This window comes from Engystomops pustulosus, chromosome 1 (genome assembly GCF_040894005.1).
Source record: "Engystomops pustulosus chromosome 1, aEngPut4.maternal, whole genome shotgun sequence".
Classification (NCBI taxonomy): Eukaryota; Metazoa; Chordata; class Amphibia; order Anura; family Leptodactylidae; genus Engystomops; species Engystomops pustulosus.
In genome coordinates, this window is record NC_092411.1 from 202,423,917 (window position 1) to 202,436,375 (window position 12,459).

A 12,459-nucleotide genomic window follows, 5' to 3' on the forward strand; every position below is an offset into this window, starting at 1 on the left:
AAGTAAAAATTATGATTTTTGCGGTCTAACCAAACAAAAAACACCATAAAAAGGGATCAAAAAGTTACATTTACTCCTGCATAATACCAATAAAAATACAACTCGCCCTGGAAAAGTTAAGCCCTAAAATAGCTCAATCAACAAAATTATAAAAATATTATGTGGCTTAGTAGACAGCAATGCAAAATCAAGGGATTTTACTCTCCAAATGAGTTTTTATATTGTAGAACAAGTCAAACATAAAAAAGTGATATAAATGGGATATCACCGTAACCTTACTGACTCATAACATATAGGTAGCATGTTATCTATAGTATTTGGTGTATAAAACACAAAAAAAAACCGTAATCAATTACTGAATAGATTTTTTTCGTGACCCCACCCCAAAAAAGCTAATAAAGGTAAAACGATGGGGTATTACGCCCCCAAATATAGTGTTACTGAAATCCTTGAGGATTTTAAAATGGGTCCACTCTTTGGAGGTTTTTACTGCCCTATTATATTAGGGGCACAGTCAATGCAACATAGCGCCTGAAATCTGTTCAATAAGACAATAGATGCACCTTCCTTTCTAAGCTCGGCATTGTGCGCCCATACAGCAGTTTGTTATCACATGCGAAACCCATAGTCCCGCTATTAGCACTCGGTATGGCATCGGGAGTCGCAGGGTTTAGACGGTGATCTACTGCTGACATCCCCGCGTAACACCCGCAATCGGAATGAGATGAGCTCCATTCCCAGGTGTTAACCCTTTAAATGCCATGGTCAACGTGACCGCAGCATTTAAATGGCTGCAGGGATATTCCCCATGCTCGTTCGGCGCCCCAACCGTATTTGATCGAGCAAGGGTTGATTGAGCCAAGGGTTCATAGTAAAGCTGTAAAGCTCTGTTACATATGGAACTTTTCATGAGCATTGGCATTGCAAGGTATTATAATGAACAAGCAATGAAAGATTGCTTAGTCAAAAAGTAAAGTACTGTTGTAAAGTACAAAAACCCGTGTTGTCCCGCAAAAAACAAGCTCTCATTCAACTATATAGGCCAAAAATTAAAAGAGTTATCTTACTTGGAAAATGGTGATGCAAAAATTATATACTATTATATACATATTACTTAGGGTATATTGTGAACATCAAAAAAACCAATAAAACAAAAATCAATTACACAATCCGTTCGCGTGCGACGCAATCCCAGTGCAAACCCCTGTTTAAATACCTGTCAAAGCTGCTCAAATGCCAAAAATGTCGAACAGTCTGACAAAAGTGCGCACGCGGACCCTTAGTAAATAAGCCCCACTGTCTGCCACTGATTAAGATTAGCATAACACATGCCCCCTGCGCTTACTCTCTGACAGTACACAGATTAGAATGGTCAGATAGTGGAACTCATATCTCCGCAAACGTGCCCCTGAATCTGTGTAGCAGCCCTTACAGAGTGGTATGCTGCTTTCCATATAAGTGAAAAGGTCCTCTTTAAGCTGCATCCTAATCCCACACTACCACCAAGTTGCTGAAATAGAGAATTACTTGTGCAATGTTATTGATATGTCTGAACCTGTAAGGGTTAAAGGAAATCTACTTTCAAAATCCATCAGGATAAACCAGGGACGCTTACTTAGATCCAGGCACCTACACCAGGAGTGCCCCGGGGTGATGCCTAATATACAAGGGGCCTCCCACTCTTCTTGCTTCTGCCCAGGTGGGTGCGGATGAGGCCTACAACAGAACCCAAGTCCTCGGTGTAGAGCAGGCCTAAGGCCTCTCCTCATTCTAGTTCCTGCTGCCCCTGCATGCTGTTGGCATGAATATGAACTGTATATTACAATTAAATATGTAAAAAAAATTCAAATGCAATTTTTATTTTTCTAACTTTTGGCTCCTGTGTGATAAATTGTAAACATTTAATATTTCAGGATTCCATTACACAATATGGATATGGAATTGCTTGGCAGATTCACCACACTAATACATTGACGATAAATAAGCGAATAAATTGTAACAGTTCAGGATCATTGCATAGTACAACAGATATACCGTACATCCTTTACTCCCTTGTTTGACCATGATTCATATGTAGCTTAAGTTAGACACTCAAAAAGATACACTACATATACATGTCAGCTGGATGTGAATATTTTGGCTTATTGGCCACTCCTCAATGAAAAAAAATACCATGCTGAGCCAAAGCAGAAGGAATGTGAACAGGTTTATGTTAAGGAGTTGAAGTTTACCTTTCCTCTAAGGACTTTACACCGGTCATCACGAGAAATGTACCATCAGAAAATTTTTTAAAACTTTAACAGCTTGAATAGCTGCTGGCTGAACAGATTATCTTCCTCACTTCCCTATTTACATGCAGGTTTAACACAGCCAAATATTTTCAGCCGGGTGAGAGCAATATGCTATGTCTGGCAGTAGCTAATGTTGGAACATATAGATGCAGTTAAATTCTGACAAGGGCCTTCTTTTCCTCCACATCTACAGGACACATACACATTAAATCACCTCCTGGTAGACCATGCTAAAATGTGTAGGGACACCATTAGAGTGAACTTGACATAGCTTTAAATAAGTCAAAACTGCTTGGGTGACATCATTGTTATATGTATATATATTAACTGTAGTATGTCATATCAATGTAGTAAATTGTGTGGGAAGAGTCAGAGATTTGTCTAGTATTTTGAATTGGTCAAACTTATAATGTTTCTTGTGACTAATGTTGATGCAACCTTGTCAGTTTATAATACTTGTATCACTTTCTAAGAATAACATGTTTTATACATAAAATAGTTATTAATAATATAAATGTCCAGTTCTGATTTAAATATATCTTGGTCCCAGCAATGACTTCATCTGAAATCCTCTTCCCCAGAGCAGATTATCTTTGGCGGCCTTCATCTTCTAGTAGTCTGTCTTCTTATTTGGGACTAGAGCAAAGCAATAAAACATTAGAAACGGATGGCCGGGAACATATATATATATATATATATTTAATTAAGATTACAATTTAAATCATATTAAACTTCTATATCACCTTTACTAATATACCGTGATAATATGAGGTGAAACATTCATATCCGGGGTGCACAACCTTATTGGATCAAAGGCCACATCTTCAAGGGGTTGAACTGGTAACCAGCACATTAGAAGCACCAACTACACAGTACAGCAGATAAGGCCATTCTAATAATGGAAAATCCCACTGTACAGAACTAACCATCTAGAAACCAAATAATTAATTAAAAAGATGACTAATGCAGACCACAGACCATGTTATAAATAATAATAGAAAACCTATAGCAAACAATAAGGGGGCTCTTGCGCCCCAACATCAGGACCCAGAGCAGTGTCTGGGGCAGGGGAAGCCCCGGAGCACTGAGTATATGTAAGCTACACTCTCTGCTCTTTAGTCTCTGCCTGGCAGGAGGGTGCAGGCTGCACATTGTGTACACCTGATGTATTGTAATAAAAGCCACCATCTAAAGCTGAAGCCCTTACAGGCACAAGGATGTATAAGATACGTTCTTCCTTACCATTTTCCACCGTAAAATTTTTATCCATTCATCTGCTTCTGCCCCAGTCTTTGCGCAGAGGTAGTACGTCCTCAGAGGAAATACTAAACTGTAAAGGAACAGTGTATCGTCAGCTGTGGGTGTACCTACAATGCTGTATGGAATTACTTTACTGGTTTAGTTTATCTACTACTCAATTTATCAATGCAGAGACATAGTGCAAGGAGTAGTACCTGAGCACTGATGTCTCAATACCTACTTGCCTCATAAGCCGATGCTAGTATTATAAAAGGCAAGGGGTACGTGGCGGTCCTGGTACATCTCAGGCTGGAAGAATGTACTATACAGCTAGCTGCACACAAATAATGAAATGCTAATTCAGAAAGAAATCCTAAGTGAATCTACATGTGATATATGAGCATTCAATTTACATTTTTATCTACTGCAGACTCTCTAGAGGATCCATCTTTTTCCATTGAGAAAAAGGATCTGCTGTTAAAACTTTGAATAAAATTGACGATTTCCATGTGGAAACACATGCAGTAAATTACAATGGCATTTTGCAATCCCACACCTTTAGGCTACATTCACACGATGATGTGCCCGCAGTACCATAGTAAGGTGGGCAGACGTCAGCGCCCAGTAGAGGAGGAGCACACGTCACCGTATTCTGGGGAAAGATAGGGCATGTCCTATCTTCCTCCCAGCTATGGGATGGTGCCGTACATGTTTGGCACCGTACCGCTCCCATTCGGCGCCATGCGCCCATTGCCATCTATGGGGTACATATATATACACAACATATATACATCCCCCATATGGCCGTGTGAATGTAGCCTTAAAGGGAACCTACTACCACGGATCTACCTATAAAGGTAGATCAGGTGATAGGTGCATCTATAGGACGTGAGGATAGCTCTTTTAAGGGCTAATCCTCACGTCCCCGCAATCTTTTACTAACTTTTAATTCCCTAATATGTAAATTTTCTAAAGAGGTTACTGGGGCGTGGAGTAGCATGCGCAGACAGCAGATTTCGCAGACGAGGGTGCGTAGCTACGAGGGTTTCTGGTAGGAGGCTCACAGAGGCTACTGGGACGTGGAGTAGCCGCGCCGCATAGCCTCAGCTCCGGCTACTCCATGCCACAGTAGCCTCTTTAGAAAATTTACATATAGGGAATTAAAATTTACTAAAAGATTGCCTTTATAGGTAGTGTGGTGGTAGGTTCTCTTTAAATGTATTCTTAATTAATCCATTCTTTAGAACACTACATTGAATATGTTTATGCAATGCAAAGTAACCAATTTACAAAACCAATGGAGACTAACAATTTTCAAAGCACATACCAGAAACAATTAACTCTCTCCTGTGAGTAGTCAAATTGTACAGCACTACACTCATTGAGGTCCAGGATCTTTATTGGCTCCTGGGACTGAAAAGAGTCAAAAGAAATTATATTTTATAAAAATTATTATTATAGAAAACTTTTATTATTGTAATTATTATTATTAATAAAAGTGTACTTATGCCATTGGATGAGCAGGGTAAATATGTTTTTTGGCACCTGGACAGTTTTCCACAATAGATTTAATAATCTGAATATGAATACATGCCCTTACATTGGTAAATGCAGCTCCTGTAGACTACACAAGTGTGAATGGTTATTTACAGTATACTGTACACCATGGAAGTACCTTTTAACCGTATAAAAAGAGCTGAATAAACCACTGCTGACACTTCCATATTACCCTTTACCATTCCAAAGGCCCAGATATTTTTTTTCTGTAAATTTGAAAGCATCTTATATCTTATGTCCGGAAGTCTGACAGAAATTAATTAGAAATGAATGTGCACAGGGTTCCCTGGAACTTTAGAGGATCCCATAAGATGTCTTATGCCCATGATAAGACCAGTCCCATAAACTCTTTATCACAGTTGAGGGCCTGTTACAGATTTTGCATTATATTATATTTTCATATATAATTCCATATATAATTTTGACACAAGACCGCAGAGTAAATGGAGTATTTAGGGTAATCACTGTCACCGATCAGTGCTCAGTCTAGCCTTAACACTTAACGGCAAGTTCATTGCGAAAAAAGTATTTAAAAAATCAGACACCAATAAATATACAGTAATAAAATGGGATTTAGCCTGGAACAAACAGGCAGGCAACAGGCATTGTCTTGCTTCCTTGATTGAATACTAAAAACTCAAGTCATAGAATGTAGGATGATTGTGGAGGCTTTGACATAAGGCAGGTCCCTTAGAAAAGACTTCCAATATGCAGACCAAAGATAAAGGTAAATCTACCTTTCTTGCTATTGAAGCCAACCATATACTAGTGAGCATGTGGTCTAGGTTCCTGAAACAACTTACCAACTGGTCCTTATAATATTTCAGCTCATTGCGTGCCAGTGTGAACCATCTGGTTTTCCAGCTCTATCAGACACAAGAGGAGAATTGTCACATTGTTGCAATTAATAGATACAAGGTCTAGATTTATCACTGAGAAGAGAGTGTTTCAGCAGAAGCAATACAACACTCACAGCGATTGACAGTCCGATGCAAAAATATCACAGTGTGAAAGATTACATTTCAGTCTGTTCTAACAACGATGGCCAAATGTTTTACTCTTTCATCACTGCTATTAGTATTTCACACGGTTTAACAGGAAATCCATCTTATACAGGGATTCGAGAAGAAAGTATTGTTCATAAAGACTCTGAATTTCCGAATTCTTGAATTATTTTATTACAAGTGATTAAAACAAAATAATTTTTGTAATCAAGAGCGTCAAATGTAACATTTCAAACATTCCTATTAAGGCTGCATTCACATGACCGTGCAGGGGAAGTATGTACGGCCGCAGGCAATAGGCACATGGAGCCAAATGGTGCAGCACACGTGTGGTACCATACCACTCCGTACATGGGGAAAATAAAGAACATGCCCTCTGTTTCCCTGTGTGAACGGACTTAAGCCCTGCATCTCTATGGAAAGGGGGGGGGGTCAACCCACCTCCTCTGCATACGTCCATGTAAATGGAGCCTTATGGTGTTTTTTGTTTTCTATAGTAAAACTAAGCAACATCGCAAAATGTGAGTCCAATGGGCCTTGGAACATTCAGCCTTCATGCAAAGTGATTTGGAACCCTAAACTACATGTCCATAAAGATCTGTAGTTGGTTTAGGGTCCCACGACAGGTTCAGATGAAGTTGATTAATAACAACTGTGTGCAGCCCAGGAAATAGAACATTTGTCAGCCACATTTCCAAGATCAACTACTGCGGTGTAAACTGAATTCATTATGAGTTATGCAGTGAGCTCCTGAAAGAATGGATTGCTACTGTATCAAGCTCATGCTGTCACCAGGAATGTCATTTTTAGCTAGTGACAGGTTCCAATAACCTATGCTATGCTGATTTTCAAAATACCTTTGTCTGCATTCTGAATTATTTCAGTACTTTATGCAAGTTTAAATCATGTTACCTGGCTCCCTGCCAGCCGTGTATAGTAAGTCCCTGGAAGGTGGGGGGGGGGAGAGAATTGAGGGAGCTGCAGCCCTTGTGTGCTTGTGTGCGTCTCACCTCTTCCACACTCATGCAGCTCCTTCGCCTTTCCCCATTCCCTGTCATATGCATTGAGCAGGCAGGAGGAGGAGGAGGGCAGTGTGGAGTAGAGGAAGAATGCATGAAAAGATACAGGCACACACAGGCTTCAGCTGCTCCCCAGGACTCACCACATGCTGCTGGCAGGGAGCCATTTAATGTGAGTGAGTAAAATTATTCAGAATGCTGACAAAGACATTTTAAAATCAGCATGGCATAGGCTATTGGCACCTGCCACCAGCTAAAAATGATATACCTGGTGACATGTTTGCATTATTGTGAGCTTGATAAAGTATTGCTAAGGGGGTTTACCGTATCAAAATGTGCAGGCACGATTCACATGTCCCTAGTCAGTCCCCGAAATATGGCCAACACATAAATTGCATTTCACAGACTTAACACAGCAATGTAAAACTGTCCCTGAGAGGTCTGAAATGGTATGGACAACACTTTCATGCATTTTTGGTCACTGCATAAAGCATATTACCTTTACACGTCCTCCTTGTTTTGTAAGGTATCCTTCTTTAGTGCCCAACTGCAAAGAAAAATAAAATGTATGTAAGTATTTGATCTATATGGTTCTAAAAATAATTGATGACAAAACATTTATATTAACACTTTTAATTTAAGCGTAAAGATTCAACATCCTAATAATGTAACAGTAAGAAGAGTGAAGAAGAAAAATAACATGACAGGAGGGAAATATGAGAAAGATCAAAACTAGGGCAAAGTATAGGAAAGAAATACAATGCAATCAAAGATTTCTCCAACAAATATTGGCAATTTTTATGATTTAGGATGAAATATTTCAATATACAACTTACTCAGAGTCCTGACAATGTCCAATAAATGTCTTTGACATAATAGGATAGGGAAATCCAAATGGACAACACTGCATGTGGATAAGGGCAGGTGTAGTACACCTCTGCAATATTTTTGGGGCACTACCCCTTTCTCAATTTTGTGCACTATTATGTGTGCAGGACAATTAAATGCCATGATCCTTTTTATCTCAATATTACTGTTACATCTATTGAATAATTTCTCATAATCATACTACTCTTTAAGGACATCTGTCACATGCTTTATTCCTACAACTCCGATTGCACCAGGAAGCAGCACTCCTGCACATATGTTGTACACAGGCCCATATCTTCCACTGGTGCTGTGGGCGACAGCTACGGTTGTAACCCGATGGAAATAACGAGGGGCCCACTGCCCCCGGTAAAAAAAAAATACTTACCTTCCAGCACTGCGGCTCCTCTTCTTCAGCAAGAATCGCAACCATGCGCAAGGCCCATGTGCAAAGTGCATAATGTGTGCATGGAGCTGGCAAGATGAGCTGACAATACTTTTTTTAATGTGGCTGGGCTGCCTATATACTGGGGAGAGGGGAAGGCTGCCTATATACTGGGGAGTGGCGTGTGCTGCCTATATTCTGGAGAGTGGCAAGGGTTGCCTAAATACTGGGGAGTTGCAAGGGCTGCCTATATCCTGGGGTGTGGGGGCTGTCTACATACTGGTGCTGTATTTATGTACTAATCTTTGTTCTGGTGAAGTTTATATGTAAATCGCTATTATAATAACTGATGACAGACACAATAGTATAATTTGAAGACAATGTACATTTTTATAAAAGGGGGGACACTGTATATTTCAGAATTAAATTTGGGGGGAGGGAATGTCTCAGGTTTAACGCAATCAATGAAAAATAAAAAAACAACCATTCACAGATTTTAAAGAGTAACCGTCATTTCAGATGATTTTTGATACTGTGGAAAAGGGGCAGTTGTAAACATTTTTATAATATACTTCATTCACAAATTCTCCTTAGGCTACATGCACTCTATGTACCGTAGTACATCGGTCCCAGGGAGAGGAGGAGGTGGTGAAACTTTGCTTACATGTCCTATCTTTGTACAGGCTATGGAATGGTATGTCGTTGCATGTTTGCTGCACCATACCGCTCCTGTACAGCGCTGTGAGACCATTGAGATGTATGGGGGACATATATACGCCGCATATATATACGCCCCCCCATACTTTCCTGTGAATGTAGCCTTAGTTTGTAAAGTAGCGGGCTGTAAAGTGCCCCCTAGTTACAATGTTACTTCTACGTTGCTAGGGCAAATCTGTCTACAGCAGTGATTTTCAACCTTTTTTGAGCCGCGGCACACTTTTTATACTTAGAAAATCCTGGGGCACACCACCAACCAAAATAGCACAAAATGACACTAAAACAGTCATAAAAGGCCTCCCTTTACTAATAAAAAGCCCCTAGCTGCCTCCCTTTACTAATAAAAAGCCCCTAGCTGCCTCCCTTTACTAATAAAAAGCCCCTGGTGGCCTCCCTTTACTAATAAAAAGGCCCTAGCTGCCTCCCTTTACTAATAAAAAGCCCCTAGATGCCTCCCTTTACTAATAAAAAGGCCCTAGCTGCCTCCCTTTACTAATAAAAAGGCCCTAGCTGCCTCCCTTTACTAATAAAAAGGCCCTAGCTGCCTCCCTTTACTAATAAAAAGCCCCTAGCTGCCTCCCTTTACTAATAAAAAGGCCCTAGCTGCCTCCCTTTACTAATAAAAAGGCCCTAGCTGCCTCCCTTTACTAATAAAAAGACCCTAGCGGTCTCCCATTACAAATTATGAGCCCGTAGCGGCCTCCCTTTACAAATTAAGAGCCCGTAGCGGCCTCTCTTTACTAGTTAAAAGGCCCTAGAGCCCCCCCTTTACTAATTAAAAGGCCCTAGAGCCCCCCTTTACTAATGAAAAGGCCCTAGAGCCCCCCCCTTTACTAATTAAAAGGCCCTAGAGCCCCCCCTTTACTAATTAAAAGGCCCTAGAGCTCCCCCTTTACTAATTAAAAGGCCCTAGAGGCCCCCTTTTACTAATTAAAAGGCCCTAGAGCCCCCCCTTTACTAATTAAAAGGCCCTAAAGGCCACCCTTTACTAATTAAAAGGCCCTAAAGGCCACCCTTAACAAATAAAAAGCCCCAGCCTACCTTTACTAATAAAAAAAAGACCCTAGCTGCCTTCCCTATACAAATAATAACCCTATATACTTACCCTTGATGTCTTCTTCCGCGTACCTTCACTCCTAATGGCGATCCGCTCACCTTCTGTAGCTCCTGCACCGCGCGCCTCTGGTCACGTGACTTACGCGACCTGACGTCAGGTCGCGTCAGTCACGTGACATGGGCCGCGCGGTACAGGAGCTACAGAAGACGGGCGGATCGCCGACGCGGGGCTTGGAGGTAAGTATGGGGCAGAAAACGGGGGCGCGGCGGCAGCTCGACACCGGGGCAGCCTAGTTCGGGCAACTTTTCCCCGCGGCACACTCAACCTTGTGTCGCGGCACACTAGTGTGCCGCGGCACACAGGTTGAAAATCACTGGTCTACAGAATAGAAGACATCTCTCTCTCTTCTCTCCTGTTTTCTACACAGCTGTAAGTGTTAACCCTTCTGCTCTCTCCCTAGCTGCAGTATGCTTTGGACATAATTTTCAAACATCAGGCTGAAAGTTTAAAGAGTTAATTCTCACTACCAGGGTTGTTTAACCAAACACAGGGAGATTAGATGTGAGTTCATGCAGCCTCCATAGACACACACTGTTACTTGCGGGAATACGCATCTCTATGGGAGAGAGTAACTTGATTTTTTTTACAACCAAAGCAAAATTTGTTAAAAAAAGGGTATTAGAAAAATTTTCAATATATCCTTCCATACACAATATAAAAAATTATTTCAAATGACAGTTACGCTTTAACGATGGACATTTAGGACAGTGATGGCAAGTACTTACTGAGGGTGCCACAGGCACAAGATCATCTTCTGAGCGCCCAGTCTGCATAGCAGTGTGAACTCTGACAGATTCATATATTGATGGCTCTTCCACTGATCGAGGGTATGGGTATTTCAGTAGGATTAAAGTACCTGCAGTGTCAGGACAAGAGAACCATAGGTCATTACATACTTTCAGAAATGTATCATATCAGGTATTGGCAGAAATGCTCAAATATTCTCAACAAAACCCTGAGCTAATCTACAGTTTTATGGTGCTTTTGTTTCCTTACATCTTATTACATTTTATAGGTCAGTGATATTATTGCAAATGATAGCAGGTCTTATATCTCACATTTTCTTCTATAGATTTCTCTGAAAAACGTGAGAACACATATTGGTGTCAGGAAAAACCTACTGGAAGAAGGAACATTTTTTCATACATTTTAAAACAGCAATAGAAAATATTACCATTGGGAGCTAAATGTGGTCTCTAGTTTTAGTGTAATCATAGATGTCTCCAGCACACAAGTACTAACAAGTACTACTGTAAATATGCCAATATTTACATACTACCAAACATTCTGCCCAACACTGATATTATAGTGACATCCTGCAACTACATTTTAACTAGACCATCATCCATGGAATTATGCCGATGTTCAGGTTTCAACTTACATGCACATGTGTCTAATATTTCATGTGGGCACTTACTTTCGTACCAGTGATCTGCAAATGATCAGATTTCAAAACCAAGAAATAAAGAACATCTTCTTTATTAGTTATAGAATGTAAAACTATGTAAAATCTAGTCTAAGTATCAAGAAAACCAAGTCTGAGGCCATGGACAATGTCATCACATTTTATTGTGCTATTAAATTTCTATAGGGGAGGACAAGATTACTGAATGCAAAATGCTTTTCAATAAAATTTTAAAATTATCTGCACTTCTACGGTCTAGTGTGTTTATATCTATCTGATATTAGAATGGCTCTTTCTGCACAAGGGTTAATATACAGGGAAACCAACCATCAGCTCTAGGAATCAACTTTACATTTGGACTTCTCCGAGTATAGCAGAGAATTAGTAGCGGCTGACAGCTGTTTTGTGACCTGTGTGCAATGAGGTTGTGGTAGCAGTCCAGTCCCCATCCAACAGGTGTCTACAGCTCACAAAAACACTATCTTTGCTGGCAGCTTCCAACTCACATCAACTCAATGGGGCTTGTAAGTTAAACCACTGACTCAATGCCAGTGTTGATCCTCTTTAAAGTAGTGTTTCAGCAGAGAAGCACGGTGTCCTGAGGCAGATAGGTGGCAAATGTATTCTCAGGCTGAAATGTAATTCTACGCGGACTACAAAATAAGCCCTAAAGAAAAATCCTAATACTACTTGTGTCATTTACAAACTTTTGCTTAGCCATTTTAAATTGCCATACTTGATTTTGTTACATCAAAATGCAATTTTGCTATCCACTTTTTAGATTTTAAGAAGATATGTATTTTAACTACAGAATTTGGAGCGCCTAGGAGGAAATGTGCAAATCTTCAGATGCAAGGT

The 12,459-nt window shown here is 40.3% G+C and overlaps 1 protein-coding gene across 2 annotated transcripts in view; it reads right to left on the minus strand.

Moving 5' to 3' along the window:
- Positions 1-1,830: 1,830 nt before the first annotated feature.
- DAPP1 (dual adaptor of phosphotyrosine and 3-phosphoinositides 1) overlaps positions 1,831-12,459 on the minus strand; it is a 36,807-nt gene continuing 26,178 nt past the window's right edge. The window contains exons 4-9 of one of the 2 annotated variants that reach the window (XM_072118220.1): positions 10,922-11,052; positions 7,610-7,657; positions 5,891-5,953; positions 4,858-4,943; positions 3,534-3,621; positions 1,831-2,927 (exon numbers count right to left, since the gene is read on the minus strand). In XM_072118220.1, coding sequence (XP_071974321.1) covers positions 2,895-2,927; positions 3,534-3,621; positions 4,858-4,943; positions 5,891-5,953; positions 7,610-7,657; positions 10,922-11,052 — 449 coding nt within the window. In that variant the 3' untranslated portion in view covers positions 1,831-2,894. The remainder of the gene's footprint in view (positions 2,928-3,533; positions 3,622-4,857; positions 4,944-5,890; positions 5,954-7,609; positions 7,658-10,921; positions 11,053-12,459) is intronic. The other variant, XM_072118231.1, reaches the window with a different exon arrangement.